The sequence below is a fragment of the Ochlerotatus camptorhynchus genome, unplaced genomic scaffold, assembly GCF_037179485.1.
Source record: "Ochlerotatus camptorhynchus isolate MF236.1 unplaced genomic scaffold, CSIRO-AGI_Acam_v1.1 ptg000114l, whole genome shotgun sequence".
NCBI classification, from domain to species: domain Eukaryota; kingdom Metazoa; phylum Arthropoda; class Insecta; order Diptera; family Culicidae; genus Ochlerotatus; species Ochlerotatus camptorhynchus.
In genome coordinates this window covers 2,114,465-2,133,540 of record NW_027040604.1, presented here as the reverse complement: position 1 = coordinate 2,133,540, position 19,076 = coordinate 2,114,465, and the positions used below count along the sequence as shown (strand labels likewise).

Below are 19,076 nucleotides of genomic sequence, written 5' to 3'. Positions count from 1 at the left end.
GTAACCCACTCACTTGGTGAGGCTTCAGAATCGTCCAGTGGGCAGTGCGCTCTACACTCCAAGTTCCCTTTTTTCAAATTTACCGCAAATTTGATATTTTACCCATTGCGTGTTGATTAGTCACAATGAAACATTGTGACAGAAGTTGAGGTTACTAGTGTATTAAATAATCTAGGTCCTATTTAGGATTATCCTATCCTATCCAAATCTGGCCAACGCCCACCCTAAACCTAAACCTGTTCTAATCCACCTGAAATGACTAACGAATGGAAGACTTTGACTACCCAGCCATGCAATAGTCTCATTCCGTGCCTTAAGGCAACTTGATGATTCTATTGCGCTCATCTTTTGGCACCACCCAGGGGAGACTTGGTCCTGTACCCAATGCTTAACTTATCTCCATTCCACTCAGCTACTCGCAATTTCTTGTGATATAGTGGGCGGAATATTATTATATGAGATAATTCAATGCAGACGTCTTTCCAAATTTGGCGGATCGACAGGTAATCGGTGAGTTACCACGATAGTTGCTATTCAACAACTCGACAACGTCCCATCGAGCTATCGATCAACTACCCTGGTTATCGCCTGGTACCTTATAGCACGATGCTAGGAGGCGAACCGGAAGAATCTATGAGCTACCTCCCCCATTATCCCAGAGGATTTCTGTTGAAGAGAAAAACCGATTGGGCTCCGAACAACTTGTTAAGCTTGGAAAACGTAACTTTTAGTGCGGCCCCTGGCGATTACGGCTGAAAGCGCCGTCAGCTGCCAATGTGCCCCTACTGGGGCCATACTTATCTGAGTTTTCCCGATGTGGTTGTCGATCCATGGGAGAATACATCTCTGACGACCGTCGATTGTTGAAGTATTGGAGATGATCCTGGAGGAAGGGAATTCGATTGGCTTCCGAAATGCTACTTATTTCTAATAAACGTAACTTATACTGCGGCCCCTGGCATAAAACGACATGGACTGTCGGTTACCGCCAAATTTGCCCCATATGGGGCCATACTTAGCTGTGTTGATCTTCAGTGATCTACGATGCCGCAAGGTATCAGAGGTGGATCCGTATTATGGTTGATTGCATGCGGATGAACGAAGGAACGGATGATCTCTCCAGCCAAGCATATGAGCAGCAGGTTATGACTGTCGAGGGAGAACAGATCAGTATGTTCCCGGATACACAGAATATATAATACGTAACTTATAGGTTGCCCCCTGGCAACAGCAGCGGGGCTACACCGCAAGGTGCCAAAAGTGCCCCAATGGGGGCGATAATACTTATTGTTGTACTGGATCTACTGCGATTCCTCGACATCCAGTTGATTATCTCGGATGGGAAGAATACATATCTTCGAAATAGCCCGACGATAAGAGCCATCCTTCGTACGAACGGTGACAACTCTCACGTTCCCGTCTGGCCCTGGGTGAGTCTCCATGACGCGTCCCAGCTTCCACTTGAGAGGTGGAATGTTGTCCTCCTTCAAAAGAACCATTGTTCCAACGTTCAAATTATTTCTTTACCTTGTCCATTTGTTGCGACTCTGCAGAGTTGACAAGTAGTCCGTTGACCAGCGCTTCCAAATCAGTTGACTGTAGTTCTGAACACGTTGCCATCTATTGAGCCTATTCTCTGGTAGATCATGGAGACTTGGTTCGGGTGCTGCGGTGAGTGGGCGTTGGATCAAGAAATGCCCGGGAGTCAATGCTTCCAAGTCACTGGAGTCATTACTGAGAGGTGTCAGCGGTCTCGAATTTAGACATGTTTCAATCTGCGTCACAACGGTATGCAGTTCATCATACTTCAGCATTCTGTTGCCGATTACTCTCCTCATGTGCCCTTTCAGCGATTTGACTGCGGCTTCCCACAAGCCACCAAAGTTGGGTGATCTGGCAGGGATGAATTTGAATTCGATCGAATCTTGAGCAGCCTCCATTGACACCTTTTCTTGGAACTGTTGTTGACGAAACATTCCATGCAATTCACGCAGTTCTCTTTGTGCTCCCACGAAATTGGAGACGTTGTCGCAGAGTATCAACTCCGGTCTTCCACGTCTGGCAACAAATGACCGAAGAGCAGCAAGAAATGCCTCGGTGGTGAGGTCCATCACGACCTCAATGTGGACGGCTTTGCAGACTAAGCAAACGAACAAACAGAGATAGCATTTCACCGGAGCGCTCTTCCGGGTGACAGGCTGCAGTTCGAATGGTCCACAATAATCGATACCCACTCGTTGGAAAGCAGGAGCTGGTGATACTCGTTCCAACGGAAGATCTCCCATCAACTGATCATGGACGCGTGGTTTCACCCTGAAACACTTTACGCACTCGTGCATTACCTTCCTGGCTAAGTTTCTGACGCTCAACGGCCAAAACCTCTCTCGAACACACGATATCATCAACTGCGGTCCTCCGTGCAGCAATCGCCGGTGATAGTCGACCAAGATGAGCTTCGTGAGTGGATGATGGCTATCCAAAATCATCGGATGTTTCCTTCCTCGCGAAACAGGAGCATTTCCGAGCCAGCCGCCAACGCAGAGTATCCCATCAACCATCACAGGATTCAGAGCATGCAGCTTCGACGAAGGCCTAACTTCGCCCTTAGCCGCAAGGTTTGATAATTCCAACGGAAAACATTCCGATTGGGCTAGCTGCACTAGGAGAATCAAGCATGAATCATGTTCATCAGCTGTCAGCAATCCAGTTTTCCTCTGCAACCGATTTCTTGGTCGACAGTTGAAGGAAAAACGGCGTATCCAAGCGGTCAGACGAACAAGGTTCAGTAGAGACGAACGTAGCGTGAAAATCTCACTTGGAGGCAGAGTCTGTAGGACTGCTGACACTAGTGGTCTCTCCTCCAGGATTACCGAATCGAACTGCTGCTCTGGAACCTGCGCGTTTACAGGCCAGTACTGGGTTTCCTTTTTCAGCCATTCTGGACCATTCCACCACAGAGAATTGCTCGTTATCTGAGCTGGAGTGGTCCTCTCGAAATTATGTCAGCGGGATTCTCGATTCCCGGAACGTGGTTCCAGATTCCACCCTTTGTCACATGTTGTATCTCTGATACACGATTGGCCACAAAGACCTGCCATCTAGACGGGTGTGACGAAATCCAGAATTTTACAATTGTAGAATCGATCCAGAAGAATGATTTGGCTGCTATCATCATGCTGGTGGAGACAGACTCATACAGGTGCGCTAACAGTAGCGCAGCAGATAACTCCAACCGAGGTGTGGATTGCTTCTTCTTCCTTTTACTAAGGTCCTCCAACGGCGCAACCTTTGATTTGGCCATCAGTAGGTTGATCGTGACTTCTCCGTCCCGGTTCACACATCGTAAGTATATCGCGGCACCGTATGCTTTATCACTTGCATTGCTGAATCCGTGGAATTCACATGTGATTACATCTCTTCCGAACCTGATCCATCGAGGAACAGACACAGCGTCCAACTCGCAAAGATTGGTTCTGAACTCCAACCATTGTGACTGAAGCTCATCACTTAGTGGTTCATCCCAGGAGTACTTCGCCTTCCAAAGCTCTTGAAGAAATAGTTTTCCTTGGACTACTACCGGACCAACTAGTCCGTAGGGGTCGAAAAGACGTGCTATCTCGGATAGAAAAAACGATGCGTGATTGGCCCACCTGGCCTCCAATCGGGAACCTTGATCCACAGTGTGTCCGTAGCCGTCTCCCACGTGAGACCTAACGTCTTCACAGTTGCCTTCTCATCTAAATTCAGGAATTCTCGATCGTCCCGCAGATGCGAGGGTATTGCCTTCAAAATCTTCGGATTGTTGGAGTTCCACTTCCTGAGGTTGAAACCTGATCCCTTCAGGAGCTCCAGTACCTCCTTACAGAGCAGTTCGCCTTCTTCAACGGTATGAGAGCCGGCTAGCATGTCGTCAACTTAAAAACTCTTCTTGACCACCACTGAAGCTACGGGATAGCGCTCTGCTCCATCCTCAGCACACTTGTTCAGACAACGAGTGGCAAGATAAGGTGTAGATGATGTACCGTACGTCACAGTGGATAACTTGTACGTCCGCAATGGCTCCTGAACCGAATCTCTCCAGAATATCTTGTGCAGCAGCTGATCCAGTTCGTGCTGCCATACCATCCGGTACATTTTCTCTGCGTCTCCTACAACAGCATACTTGAACAACCGGAATCGTAAAAGGATGCTTCGTAGGTCGTCTTGAACGACAGGTCCCACCATCAAGACATCATTCAAGGACACACCCGAATCCGTAGAACACGATGCATTGAAAACTACTCTTAGTTTTGTAGTAGTGCTGTCTGGTTTCAGCACTGCATGATGCGGCAAGTAATATTCCGGACCAGATTCCTCATCGTCGTTTACTACCTCCGTCATATGACCCATGGAAAGGTACTCGTGCATGAAAGTCGAATACAATGCCTTCATTTCCGGGTTGGCATTCAGCCGTTTCTCCATGGAGAGGTACCGTTTCTTCGCTATCGCCTTAGACTCTCCCAGTTTCTCCAGCATATGCTTCCTTTTCGGCAATGTTACCCGAAATTTTCCATCAGGATCTCTTGTGGTTGTCTCCTCAAAGATGGCTTCACATGCAGACTCCTCGATGGACAAGCAGCTCGTCGTTCGACAGGATTCTCGTTACTTCTTCGCGCTGACGTTGACTGCAGGATTCCACAGTAATTCTCCAGAAACTCCTCCATTGCCTTGTAGGAGGGAATATTCTTCGAGCTGTGGTGGGTTTTCCACTGGCGAAGCGTATCATGGTCCAGTTTCTGGGATAGCATGAAAGCCAACAGCGTACTCCAGTTTTCCGTATTTTCACCCAGCTTCTCCAACTGTTGAAGGTTGATCCTGAACGTCGTTAGAACATGGTTCAATCCTTGAAAGCTCTCCAATTTCATTGGCGCAACAGCGAACAATGCCTTCAAATGTTCCTGTGCGATGAGCTTGTGGTTCTCGAACTTCGACTCTAGAATTCCCCAAGCGAGAGTGTAGTTGGCAGCAGTCACTTGAATTTGGTTGATCTGCAGAAGAGCATCATCCTTCAACGAGGTACGCAAATAATTGAATTTATCGATTGTACAGAGTTGATGGTTGTCCCGAAAGTTGATCCATTCCGACAGCTTTCCCGAGAATGTGGGTAGCCTCAGCTCCGGATACTTCGTCCGCGATGGCTGGCAGACCTGAACTGCAGGTTGCCGTTCAGCAACAACTCCCATATCTACGCTGCATTTCAAAAGAAGTGCCTGCTTCAGTCGAAAGTATTTATTTTCAAACTCCTTGAAAATTTCTTCATTCTCTCTCTGGCGCGTCTCAGCCATATCAATCGGCTCTGTGGCTACTTCCTCAGCTGCATTCTGCGAGCCATCGTCAACGTCGAGATCGTCTGTAAGCACTTCAATTTTTACTCTCACTTCACAGTATTTATTATACACTTCGTCGATCTTCTTTAGACGTAATTTCACTGCACTTTTATCACGTTCTTCTTGATACGAAGCCAGGAACTCCTCGATGTTCTTCAACGAAATCCACGCATGACGTTCCAGCTTCACTAGCTGTCTCAGTTCGGACACTGGCATCGTTACAAAAGACTTGCACTTGCACTTACTACGAATCACTAGCCCAAATCACTCCCGAGACCTCAAGCGATCGAACGATTGACAACTGACAGGCCAAATGTACCACCAAGTGGTAAAAACTCAATCAATTATCAGCAACGAAGGGTTCTCTATCACGAAACGAAAATCAATTATTTTATTCATGTGTTTCACTTATACATTTTTGCCAAAACTTCAGCCTTATACATTCCATAAGACAAACCACATATGTCATATAGGAATGCATAAAGGGTATGTGTGAACGCTTATACATTTCATTTGACACATGATCTTCATTAACTTTTTGCAAGGCGTCTACTTATTAGTTGACCTATACATTTGATGAATAATCAGCAATAGAAATTTGCCAAAAGGCATAAGGAGATTTCTATCCGTTTGTGCACAATTAATTTTCTTTTCGCAAGTTCCATGATCCGTAATTTCGGGATGCGTCGATCAATCGAGAAAACTTTTCACCAATTTTTTCGTCAATGAAACAGCAACAAATGCTTGTCAAACGATTTTTGTTCCAACCACCAGGTGGTGTATTAAACCGTGCGTCCAGATTTACTTTGAATCGAGCTTTAGCAAATTTCTCGGCATAACAGTCCCACCAACAATCAATACGAAACTAACGATTTCAAATTGGCTCACTGCTTGACTAGCCTATTAGTCCCAAAGAAATCGACTAACGCACCCCATTCTAGTATAAAGGGATGGTCCATTAATTATGTCACGCAAATTTGGCCCATTTTCAACACCCCTCCCCCCTTTGTCACATTTCCAGTACTACACTATGTTTGTTTTGATTCGCTATGAAAGTTTGACAGATAAAATGAGGGGTTAGTGGATTTTCCTATGTTTCGAGGGGTGAATCGATGAGCTTGGGACCGAAGATAGTACCAGAGCTGAGCCAAAAAGTTGAGCTCGTTTCTTCGGGACCTTCTGGTCTTAGAGTTACCTCTATGGCCCCACTGAATTGTTTTCGTATAAAAATAGGTTTAACTAATTTCATTTAAGGTAATTTTAAATGAAATATGAACTATACACAAACTTAGTTTAACTTATATTTCGCGATTTTCTCAGATTTTACTTTTAGAACATGGGACAGATATGCGTAGAACGGCAGTATACTTTCAAGAAGTTTCTTGAACTTAAAATCAGTTCCATGAGCTCAAAGCCTCTATGAAGTTCTCTGAACAAGTGGAATGTTCGATGAACTCCTGCAACTTCTACGAAGTTCCCAGCACTTCCAAGTCTTAAAACGTTTAATTTTACCATTACAACTGAATTTCTGCCCAGCTTGCTGAACTTGTACGAATTTCAAAAAATTCATAAAATGTTCCATAGTCATCTACAAAGTTCCCTTAACTTCTATAAACAATGCCTGAGCTTCTACATAGTTATCTGCATTTATTAAGGTTCCATCAACTTCTCCCGACTTCCGGAAAGAACCTGAACCTTTTCTAGGAATTTTCCTGAACATATTGACGAAACAAAGCTCCCAAAGTTACACAGTTTCCAACACTGATTCAAAATTTCCTGAACATTAAAACTGATGTAAGAACTCGGCACTCCCCAACTACCTACTTGGAGATCAAACATACAGCACCCGGTCGACTCAGGCGACAAGAGCAAGCTCCGGAACACCCAGGGTCGGCTAAAGGGTTATACGGTCAAAATTTGGTCAATATCGACTTGACGTAGGGTAAATGATGGCTTCGGCAGCCATCGACTGTTTTCGGCAACCACAATTTAAACGTTAATTTCGCTGTATTTTCTCACTAAAACACTTCACTGAATGTATTTAAACGATTCCTTAGTCTTTCAGGTTCAATCCTAGTACATTTTCACGACTGATAAAACCTGTTATGCCAGGTGTTTCTTCAAATGAAACATAAGCACATGAAAATACGGCTGATTTCGAGTTGCCGATAATAGAACAACTGGTTAACACACAGTTTAAACGGAAAGGTTGTCGAAGTAAAAGAGGCTGCCGACAATAGTCACACTCACCTGAGAAGTTTGGAGCGCCTTAAAAACGTTTTCAAACCGTTTTGGACAGTTCTGTCGATTGAAATGGATAGAGTAGCTAGGAGCAGATAAATATAAACAAACAAACACGTCATATGTGTGCGTGACACTGAGGAAATGCTAATAGAAGTGCGGAAGCTGCTTAGATTGCCGAGAATACGTAAATTCCCCTATTTCTTTCAATTTTGCATTTAAAAAACCTGAACACCCCTCATTTTGAAGGTGTGTGTGTGTAGAATGTTGCTCCTATTTTGATTTTGGAATTTACTCTTCAGTTGTCAAAATGCCGTCCAAGCAAGAAGAGCAGCGTATCAAAATTTTGCTCGCGCATCGCGAAAATCCGAGCTACTTGCACGCAAAGTTGGCAAAATCGCTAAAAGTTGCCAAATCAACCGTTACAAATGTAATTAAAGTGTTTGGGGAACGTTTGTCGACAGCCAGGAAGTCTGGATCGGGGGGAAATCGAAAACCGGAAGCCGCTGAGACGACAAAGAGAGTTGCCGGTAGTTTCAAGCGAAACCCTAACCTCTCTCTCCGAGATGCCGCAAATAAACTGGGTGTATTGTCTACAACCGTGCATCGAGCCAAAAAACGAGCCGGACTATCGACTTACAAGAAGGTAGTGACTCCAAATCGCGATGATAAACAAAATACGACGGCCAAAGCGCGATCCCGGAGGCTGTACACGACGATGCTGACGAAGTTTGACTGCGTGGTAATGGACGACGAAACCTACGTCAAAGCCGACTACAAGCAGCTTCCGGGACAGGAGTTTTATACGGCAAAAGGAAGGGGAAAGGTAGCAGATGTTTTCAAGCACATGAAACTGTCAAAGTTCGCAAAGAAATATCTGGTTTGGCAAGCCATCTGTACCTGTGGCTTGAAAAGCAGCATTTTCATAGCTTCCGGGACTGTCAACCAAGAAATTTACGTAAAAGAGTGTTTGAATAAACGTCTGCTGCCTTTCCTGAAGAAACACGGTTGTTCCGTACTGTTTTGGCCGGATTTGGCATCTTGCCATTACGGTAAAAAGGCCATGGAGTGGTACGCCGCCAACAACGTGTAGGTGGTTCCCAAGGACAAGAACCCTCCCAACACGCCAGAGCTCCGCCCAATTGAGAAATACTGGGCTATTGTCAAGCGGAACCTAAAGAAGACCAAAAAAACTGCTAAGGGCGAGCAGCAGTTCAAGGCAAACTGGCTTTCTGCGGCGAAGAAGGTGGACAAGGTGGCTGTACAAAATCTGATGGCAGGGGTCAAGCGTAAGGCCCGGCAATTCGGATTTGGAAAAGCGGAAGCCTAACTGAATATTTTTCCTGAATTTTATACTAATTGAACTTGAAAAAGAAATTTAATTTGATTTTTTAAATAAACGTAATAAACCGTTACACGCGTTTTCCCTTGACCAAATTTTGACCGTATCACCCTTTAGCTACCGGGTAATCAGAGGGTTTCGCGATACAAAAACGAAGAACTTTCACTATTCTTTAAATGTATTTATTCGTCACTTTCTGTATTATGTGCGTGTTGTTCTGTGTTCATAATTTCGTGTAATATGTGTCGTATAGCCTAATTGCGTTGTTTACTGTACCGGTACATACCACTGCTGCCGTTGATGGTGAATAGGGATGGCCGACACAGTGACTCCTGTCCTACTGTGCGGCCGGAACTCTCGCCAGATTGGCGAAGCGAGCGGATGACGGGCCAGCGGGCGTTGCTGGACGGTGAGATGGCAGGCGTCGTCCTTCGTTGGCACGATCGGCCGACCGTGGCAAGGCCACCTTGGTCAAGCCGAGAAGGGAAAACTCCTTTGGGATTATGGCCTACGTTTGGCCAGATAATAGTGTTTGGTCCTTGACAATTAGACTCGGAAACTGTTTCCAATTTCACGAGCCGGACAGACGGATGACGGATGACCTTTTTAAGGTCCAACATAAAGAGGTCCTGAACGATAAATTTCCCTAGCGTACACTAGCTGTTGCTGGGGGGGAGGCTCCTGGTTCTCGTTCAAAAACACCAATCACTGCACTTAGCTAATTAAAATGCGTCTTAGCACACGGACGCCTGATATTAAAAGAGGCCGATCTTGGGCAATGGCCGTTCTTTCTCCCAATTTTCCTTCATCCCGTTATCCTATTTTTGTATGGTTGTTTGTAGCTCTATGTTGGACATAACTTAACGGTACAACATTTTCACAGCTTTACAGAACCCTATTACTTCTTTTGTATACTGCTGTTCTTGCACAAGAAACTTGAAGGTTCTGAATATTTAACATAAATGACACAAACCTATGAACTTGTGACCAAACGGCTATAACAACTACAAATATTGCCGAACTTATAAAAAATTTCCTGTTCTTTTACAAAATACCCTCTAATAACCTTCTACAAAGTTCACGGCACTTTTATAAAGTTTCTTGAACTTTTAGGATTTTCGATGATTTTCTGCGAAGTTTCGTGAAGTAACGTTTTACCCTTCTTACAAAGAAGGGTATAGATATCACTTGAAAAACCGACTATCGATCCGAGGCCCGGAGGGCCGAGTGTCATATACCATTCGACTCAGCTCGACGAGATCGGAACATGTATGTGTGTGTGTGTGTATGTGTGTATGTGTGTGTGTATGTAACGAAATGAATGCGCTCACGTTTCTCAGCAACCGCTCAACCGATTTGGACAAACTCGGCGCCAAATGATAGGTCTTGGGGTCCCATTGAACGCTATTGAACGGTTTTGGAATCGGTGAACCGGTTCCGGATATATGGCCGGAATAAGATCCGGTGAATATGGGCCTTCACGCTGGATTTAACGGAAAACGTATCAAAACCATCATGCGACACATCAAATTACTACAGAATTCAAAAATAAGATCACTGCAAGTCGTGTTAAGTGTTCCAGACCACATTGGACACACTTGGACATGTTCCGGGTACCCCGGGGAAGTTGCTTGAATATGAATTGAATTAAAACCCATTAAATCACATTAAAATACGATGATAAGGTGATTGGTAGCCTCACCAAATAGACTACACCCGGATATATTCCGGGTACCCCCAGGCAGTGGCGTAGCGTCACTGGATGACACGGGGGTGGGGGGCTTGGTCACTGATAATGACAATAAAATAAATAAACTTGAATAAGTAAGAAGGGTCTGATCACACCATAGGTGGATAAATTCGGGTTTTAATTTTGCTGTTGATTTTCATTTTAATTTTAATCATGTTAACAAACTTTCGATTGTCTGTCTTAGCTGATGGGCAACGAAGATCCCAAGATGATCACGATGGTGTGAATCCAGCAGGCTTATAGTGATACCGAGAGATGCTGGACTGTTGCATTTGATGTATCTCTTTCCGAGGGCTGGCAACGAGTAGCGGTTTTCCAAAATCAAGATCCAAGAAACTTTTCTGAACTTTATTCGGGAGATTCAAGGATTATTCGGGTGAGATCCTTCCTTTTTAATTATTTAGCTCGTAACATTATGTTCCATATAAATTTCACTAACACAGAACTTAGAAAACAAATTGAGGAACTCGGCTAGCTTAGCGGCTGTTGGGTTTGCTTACTGTGCATAAGATCGTGGGTTTATTATCAAGTTCCTAAAAAAAAAAAACAATCATATGCTTTTGGTTGTATCTAATTCGGTGGCCTCTCGTTGAGTAAGTACTACATCAACATTTCCTTTTCTTTTCCTAGCTACGGTAAATATAGGCACATAAAAGAAAAAGTTCGCGAGTCATTGTGAGTTTTAGCGAACTTTTCCTGTAGATTGATTAGAGACCCGCTTTTTTAGTTTATACACATTTTCTTTTCAGAAAGCGAGTAATGGCGCTATAACCATAAGCCATATAGGGCTAAGACAAGAGCTAGTGCTCATGTCCCAACCACTCGAGGAAAATGGAGCATAATTTAACTTTTTTTAGATTAGATGGAGCATCATTTACCAATCATTTATAACAATGGAACGTACGGTACGAGATGTCCACGTTTCATCCATTTATTGGATTCTGAAGCATCGTGTTTCAATCTTTGATGTTTCTGAATCATCTTGCCCCTTAAATGCTGCACAGTAGGCCTGGCCATTTTGATATATTTTGCGCATCTCTGATGTATAAAATATATCAAATAGACAAGAAAAAGGATGGAGGTATATCTATCATTTTCCAGGATACTTTCATGAACTGGCTGTGTTGGTGTTAGATTAGATTAGATTAGATTTCTGCGAAGTTTCGTGAAGTTCTACAAAGTTTCCTGAACTTCTACGGAATACCAAAAACCTTTAAAGAAGTGCCATGTAGCTAAGAGAAGGTCCCGGAACACTTTTATGAAGTTTCCTGAAATAAAACAAAGTTCCCTTAAACTTTAATAAAGATCCCACTTGTATGAAGTTTTCCCGAGTTTTAACAAAGCTCTCTGCATTTATACGTAATTCTCTGAAGTTCTGTGAGTTTCTCCGAATTTTTCTTAATTTTCAGAATTGTTACGCTGTCCCCTGAACATCGAGAAAGATGCTGAAATTTTACATAGTTCGATGGAATTAAAGAATCGATTCCTGAACATCAACCAAGTTGTCTGAAGTTTCTACAAGATTCTCGAAATTTCTCTAAAATTCTGAAGTTGTTGCTGAAATTCAACAAACTTCTCTGCACTTCTACGAAGTTCACTGGAGTTGTACAAAGTTCGCTGAGCATTCTCAGAGTTAACTGAACTCCTATTTGCTGCATTTCTACCTAAGACTTTTCCACAATTTCAACGTAGTTCCCTAAACTTCTACGAAGTATCCTGAAGATCCCTGAACTTTCACGAAGTTCCACGAACTTCTATGAAGTTCTCTGAAACCAAATAAATGGCTGTTGACTTCTTAGAAGTACCCTGATATGACGTGATGATATGTTCATCAGCCAAATTCCACAATAGTTCATGCAGATCATGATGATTTCTGATGTATTTGTAAAACAATATTTTGCTTTAGGATTACATAGATTACACACCAACGGGTAAAGGTACGTGCTACAGTACGATGAAAAAATAATTCATTGGAAATTTGCATTCTTTTTGTTTGTTTGTTTATTAATTTATTTGATAAGGCTCAACCGAATTAACTTTACAGAGCCAAGGATTCTTGTTCACGCGTACATAGTAAAACTTCAGTCAAAAGGTACAAAACAATAAACATTTTATCGTCCGCTATCCAATAAGCCGTTCTGGTTGAGGAGGGGGAGGGGAGGAAGCCGCTTCCAGTGGTTTCATTGTATGGCAGATTCGCCAACGGCGGTCAGAGCGCTTCCATTGCAGCAATGGACGCAAAACGTGATCAGCACTCACACATTCATCACGAAACGATTGCTTTTCAAAGTCGACGACCCATCGACCGAAAGAACTGCTGATGAAGAACAATGAGAAGGACCACACTGTGGTTGCTACCAAGTAAACAGACGATCGCGTGACACACATCGAGAGTGGTCTGCTTCTGTCGACAGCCGAGTGAACCCTGAAAAACTTTGCGTTCTATACGATTTAACTTAAACATAATGCGATGTACGTCATTATTATATGCAATGTTGATTTAAACTGTACCAATTTACGATAATATATGTACATTGTTATACGACTTTGGTTGTCTGGGATGTGCACGCTAGATCGCATTTGAATGTGTTGCCAATCAAAATCTCATAAGACTATAAGAACATTCGATCTTGTAGCAATTCAAGATGAGATTAATGAAAAACTGCGGTTCAAATACGATTTTCTCAACTGATCTTTAAAAGATCGTAAATGGTTACACCCCTCTATGGAGGTGCCGTAGAATCTAAACTGACTCAAGATCCAATCGTTAACATAATCTGATGCTTTTCATTAACATCAAAATCTTTCCAAAATCTAGTAGGCTTTTTGAAATGCATTATCACTGATATAGACCTTCGTACTTATAAATATATGGTGTCGTGGATTCAGTAGTGGTTTCTGGATACGAAGGTAAGGTATCGAGGCTAGCTGCAGGAAATATTGTTGTTTTTATTTTATTTTGTATGGATGGTAGTATTTCTGTTATATTGAAATAGGCAAAATCGTTATTGAACTGCCAGTATGTATGTATATGGTTTCAACTTTGGAACATATATTTCAAATCTTATCTTGTTTGGTTCGTATATCACTGTGTATATCCAGAATTATACGGGCCGAAATGTTGACTGGGTAGCTTCATAATGTACTTCCAACCGTCTTAACAATGCACTTCAATGGTTTTTCGATCAACTATGAATGATGGACATCTCCCAACGCTCAACCTATGTACCATCCTGATACGCGTATTATAAAATTTGATCAAAATATTCATGGTTTGTGTCACTGCTAGATCACAAGTGCTTCTTGTACAAGTGATGTCTGTGTGCAATACTTTCGATAAATCAGAATAAATGGCAAACGAAGAGAAGAGATATATATCATAAGATGTGAAAGTTCTGAATTCAAATTCTGCTACAGATATTCCAAGAAAGATTTAAATTGGTAAAAGAGTCTCAAATTAAAAATCCTGGGATGCAAGCGATTTCGAGATTTATAAATTTACTTTCTGGGATTCGGGAATCTAGGGAAATGTTTAAATATATCGTAATGTTGATTTAGGAAAATTGATTACACGAATAAAAGATAATCCATCCGACTAGTGTCATTACGTTAAAGCCATGGTCAATAGACTGATGCAAATTTTGACATTTTCGCTCCACAGTGCTCAAACGGTTCCAAATCGGGTCGTGATTAGTCTCCCAAAATTTGAACTCATTTGATAAGAAACTGACTTGGCACAAACCTTTTCAAGTTTATATGGAAATTACTATAGGAAATCCAAACTTTTTGTTCATTGTCTTCTTACCTTTTTCCATATTGCACTGTTAAAAAATTCAAAAACTATAATTATGAAAATTTTCTCAGCTACAACTTAGCAGAATATAGTTGTTGAGCCAAACGTCAAATAAAATAGTTATTAATTGTTTAGGAGATTGATAATCTTATGGCATGATCAAGCAGCTGTTTTGTGAGCAACACTGTACCTTGCAGTGTGACATAGTAGCCATGATTTTTGTGCTCTATTCCAAGCACCACAAACACCAATGTTGCCTGCTGAACAGTTGACATTAGTGGCTTGAATTATTGAAAACTTTTGATGCTTACATTATATTGAAAAGTGGTTTTGGACAAAGTTGTAGCTGATAAAATTTGCTACGAGCTCAGTTATCATTTTTTAAAGTAGTACGATATGGTAAATTGTTAGATGGATATGTACGAAACATTTGGTTTTCCTATAGTAATTTCCATATAAACTTCAAATGGTTTGTGCCAAGTCAGTTTCTTATCAAATGAGTTCAAATTTTGGGAGACTAATCAGGACCCGGTTTGGAACCGTTTGAGCACTGTGGAGCGAAAATGTCAAAATTTGCATCAGTCTAATGGTCAACAATACGCTGTGACCACTAATCTGCCTAGATCTACAGTTAGACTTGATAATCAAATGTGCCTGGATCAAAAATGTTGTTTAATCAACAATTTTCTTTTATTTTGCAAGATCAAAATTTTGTCTCGTTCAAAATATTTCAATAATCTTCAATTTTTCATGATCAAATATTTGATCCGATAATATTTGGCTGTGATTTCTTTTAAAGAGACTTTCTAGGATGAACAATTTGACATGATCATTTATCTTACCTTGCCTTAGCTTCAAAATTATTAAGGTTGTTAATGTCTTTACAATTTCTACAAAATTAAGACAACAAGCAATTCTGTGTAGTTCTTCCCCCCTTTGTTTGGGACATTATTTTTTGGTAATACCGTTAGGTTTAAGCGTCTTTAAACAAATGCATTCACGAATCCCGGTATTTCTTCAAACCCTCTAAACATGACCCTCTGTTTGGAACCCCTCCCCCTTGTAGCTACGTCATTTATGCATCTTCCCTAAAGCGATTTGCCGGCGTAAAACCATCTTCTTCTCTCCACCAAAGCCAATCACACTAAGCTCTTCGCCATTTCCGTATCCACATCTCCAGGAAGAAGGACAGTGTGCCCTTTCCTCCTGTTTCTGAAGACTATCGCACATTGACATAATCAATATTTATTGCCTCTGTTCCAGTGCAATAAAGTGAAGTTTATGAGCATAATCGAAATAAAACTTACACTCAGTAAATTATATCCCCGGCGCTCCCGGACAGCTCCTGGAACCACGCATGACAATCCCCATTGCAACCGCATATCGTCGTCAGTCGGTACAAAACCATATCCCCCTACATATGGCCAACATTCATTGCACCGGCAAAAGACAAACGACACACACACACACACTCAACTCCGGCCCACAAGAGTAGGCGTGGGAGGCAGCAGGAGCAGCAGGCCATGAGAATCGTTTCCACGATAATCGAGCCTGCACACGGTACCCAAATCGAATAAAAACGACTCGTTTCCATATGTGAGAGGGCACTTTTTGGAATTGTCTTCCCCGACTGGTTTCCCGTGTCCGGAGTCCATTCCGCTTTCGACCAGGTCTGGTGCTCTTTCAGCAGCGTTTCAGTGGGGGTACCTACGGAGTGTAGTAGTAATCCATGACACGGTACTGCCGCCGCTGGCAGATGATAATGGCAACGAAATTGCATGAAGCCATGACAACAAATCATACAAAATCCAATTGTGAAAGTCACGCCAACTTGTGCTTGCTGGTTTTGGCGTTTCGGGAAAGAGCTTTGAGCGAATCTGGGGAAGGGTGGAGAACAGGAAGGCACAATGTGCAACAATATTATGACCGTGTGCGGGTTTGCTGGTAAAGACAGTCAGTGTGCCAAATAAATGGCTGAAACACAGAGAGGCCATCGTCTGCAACAGGATCGGTTCAACATGTTGCCGAAATTTGGTAATTTTTGAGGAACATTTATCATCCTTCTCATGCCGAGCACATCCTCACTGTTGCTGATTGCTGAGTGAGTGCTATGAATATTTCAAACGCCCATCAATCTTCGGAAGAATCCGATCAAAGTAGCCGGTTGATTTTCGAAAGAAAACCCAATTACATCGCAGTAGCATTGGCCAAATGGCCATTCTGGCAGGCTGTTAGGACGAAATAGAGAGACGAGAAGGTCATTCATGAAAGAATGCACGGCTTTAAGTTACATAACTGGATAATACCACCAGAAAGCCTTGTCGTCCAAACCGTCCAGTGTCGGTATATGTATGTGTGTCGAACTCACCTACCACTCCATTGAATGGGATTTTGGTTTTTATCTCGATCGTTGGTGGTAGGTGGTAGTGAGATCCTTTGAAACAAAGCAAACATTGATTATCCTGCTCCAGGATGACTGTGAGCTTTCTGAGGCTGATCCAGGGTTGGATACGATGCGAGCCCCTTTGGGACCTGACCTCGGCTTTCGACGTTGGTTGGTCACCGGTTGCTGTGATTGAGCCAGGAAAAATCTCCAGTAAGCCTTTTCGGTAACCGCTTGCTTGGAGCTGTGGAATTACGAAGGGGGTAGCAAGAGGTGTCTTCTCTTGTCCATTCCATTGCACGGTTTCCTTTTAGTGAAGCAGTTTTTGTTGGTGGCATTGGCAGTGAGGACTCGACGAATGTGAATACAGTGAACCCTCCATTAGTCAACACTGATATCCAAAATCATTCATGCTGCAAAAGAGACCAACACGATTGAAGCAAAGCAATAACCTGGCAACGACGACAACGACACGACGCCTACTAGGTGACCGACCAAATCAAGCTCATGTATCTGGTTGTTTGACGAGTGAGATTTGAGACTTGAAAGTTCGACTGCAACTGTGCTCATGTACCGATGGTCTGTCCGAGGTAGTTCCGTTCCGTTCCCTACAAATGAATGGCGACGATATGTACGTACATACCTACATGTGTTACCGCTGCTCAACTTCAAATCGCCATCTGCAGGTGTACGGTACAGATAACGACTTCGTATCAAATTTCTGTGGCATTTTTTTATTCTATCCTCCCCTGTTCTGCATATATGTGGGTTAGACGCCTCTGTCAAGGGGTGAGGGGATGGTAGAGGTAGATCGAGATTGATGGTGCTGGAATTTGAATACGAATGTCCGTTTGGTAGATTCAAATTTCCCTTGCTCGTAGTATGGGCCAGGAGACTCTTGGGCTTCCACCGACGTACATAAATGGGTGCACGTGCTGGATGAGATGATTTCACGTGCAGTTTGGAAAATTGTATTGCAACAATGGGCGGCGGAATGTGGCCAGGATAGGAAGGTGAAAAGATTTTTCCGATAAATTTAAGACACTGTGAAAATTTTGTGAAAATTATGGCTGGTCGTCAACATAGTTAGCACAGATAGCTTTGAGTTGAAGGTTCGACGTTTTAATAAATCACTAGATCAATTGCAGCTTATTCAGAGCGTATTTATAGGTAAGTGAAGCAGGTGCATTTTGAAATAAGTATTTCCAATACTTATGACCACCATCCAGTGTAGGTATTCAAGGGTATTTCGATATACTTGTTTTAAAATCACGTTTTTGATCATAAAGTAGCGTAGAATACTCTTAAGTAATATGTTTTTTGGGTTAAATCGGGCTAAAATTTTTTGAGAAATCCAAATCCGAAGTCAGATTTTACATATAATGTATTTTAAAGAGTTTTATATAAGTAAAGTATGGTAAATCCGTACCTCAACGATAAAAATGAACCTCAGATTTAGAAGGTATGCTATTGGTACACTACATTTGTGAAGGTTTTGGAAGGTTTAATAAAGATTTTCGGAAAACACCCGTCTATTCAGCAGGACACCGTAAAACAAGGAATTTGCGAGGTACGTACAAAAACCTCGAAAGTGTTTTACCTCGATATTGGAACTGAATGCAGTAAATAACAATATTTTGTTTTGTTTTAAGGTACTCAATTCATGAAACTAGGTTCTAGCGTTCTACGATATTTCTGTTTCTGGACTTTAGCTGACTTCCAACACGAGGGGAAGTAGCCAAGTCTGAGGCACTGATCAGTGAAATCAGTGCCAGATGGTTGTAGAATCTGGAACTCAAGTGTTTGAGTTCACAATTCACGATGTTGTCGAAACCTGGGGCCTTCATGTTTTTAGATGATTTGATAAAGGCCAACAGTTCGTCAGCTGTAATCTCGGATTCCTCTGGAAAAATGTTAGGAATCTGATGAAGATTGGTTGCATTTTCAGCAACCTCAGATTCATTAGGGCGGACGAAGTGTTGACCTATCGCGGCAGCCTTCTCTTCAGGGGTTATCAGATGAACCACTGGGTTGCCGTAACGATCCAGTGTGGTCAGTAGTGGAATGGGTCTTGGCTTATTTTTAAGAATTTTGGTTAGTTTCCAAAAGGGCTTTGCACAATCTGGGAGAGAGCGGATCCTGTTAGCAAAGTCCTGGTTTCTGAGATCCACCATCCTGGCTTGGATAGTTTTTGTTAGGCC

The 19,076-nt window shown here is 42.5% G+C and overlaps 3 protein-coding genes across 3 annotated transcripts; all 3 read right to left on the bottom strand.

Moving 5' to 3' along the window:
- Window positions 1-1,031: 1,031 nt before the first annotated feature.
- On the bottom strand, window positions 1,032-3,906 carry LOC135699704 (uncharacterized). Its single transcript, XM_065219994.1, has 3 exons — window positions 3,651-3,906; window positions 1,528-2,938; window positions 1,032-1,149 (listed from the first exon to the last, which is right to left on the bottom strand). Exons 1-3 carry the CDS (start codon window positions 3,904-3,906, stop codon window positions 1,032-1,034), a joined length of 1,785 nt encoding a protein of 594 aa, XP_065076066.1.
- Window positions 3,907-3,915: 9 nt separating this feature from the next.
- On the bottom strand, window positions 3,916-4,515 carry LOC135699703 (uncharacterized). The gene has a single exon (XM_065219993.1). The coding sequence runs from the start codon at window positions 4,513-4,515 to the stop codon at window positions 3,916-3,918; it is 600 nt and encodes a 199-aa protein (XP_065076065.1).
- Window positions 4,516-4,535: 20 nt separating this feature from the next.
- On the bottom strand, window positions 4,536-5,582 carry LOC135699702 (uncharacterized). Its single transcript, XM_065219992.1, has one exon. It carries the CDS (start codon window positions 5,580-5,582, stop codon window positions 4,536-4,538), a length of 1,047 nt encoding a protein of 348 aa, XP_065076064.1.
- Window positions 5,583-19,076: the final 13,494 nt, after the last annotated feature.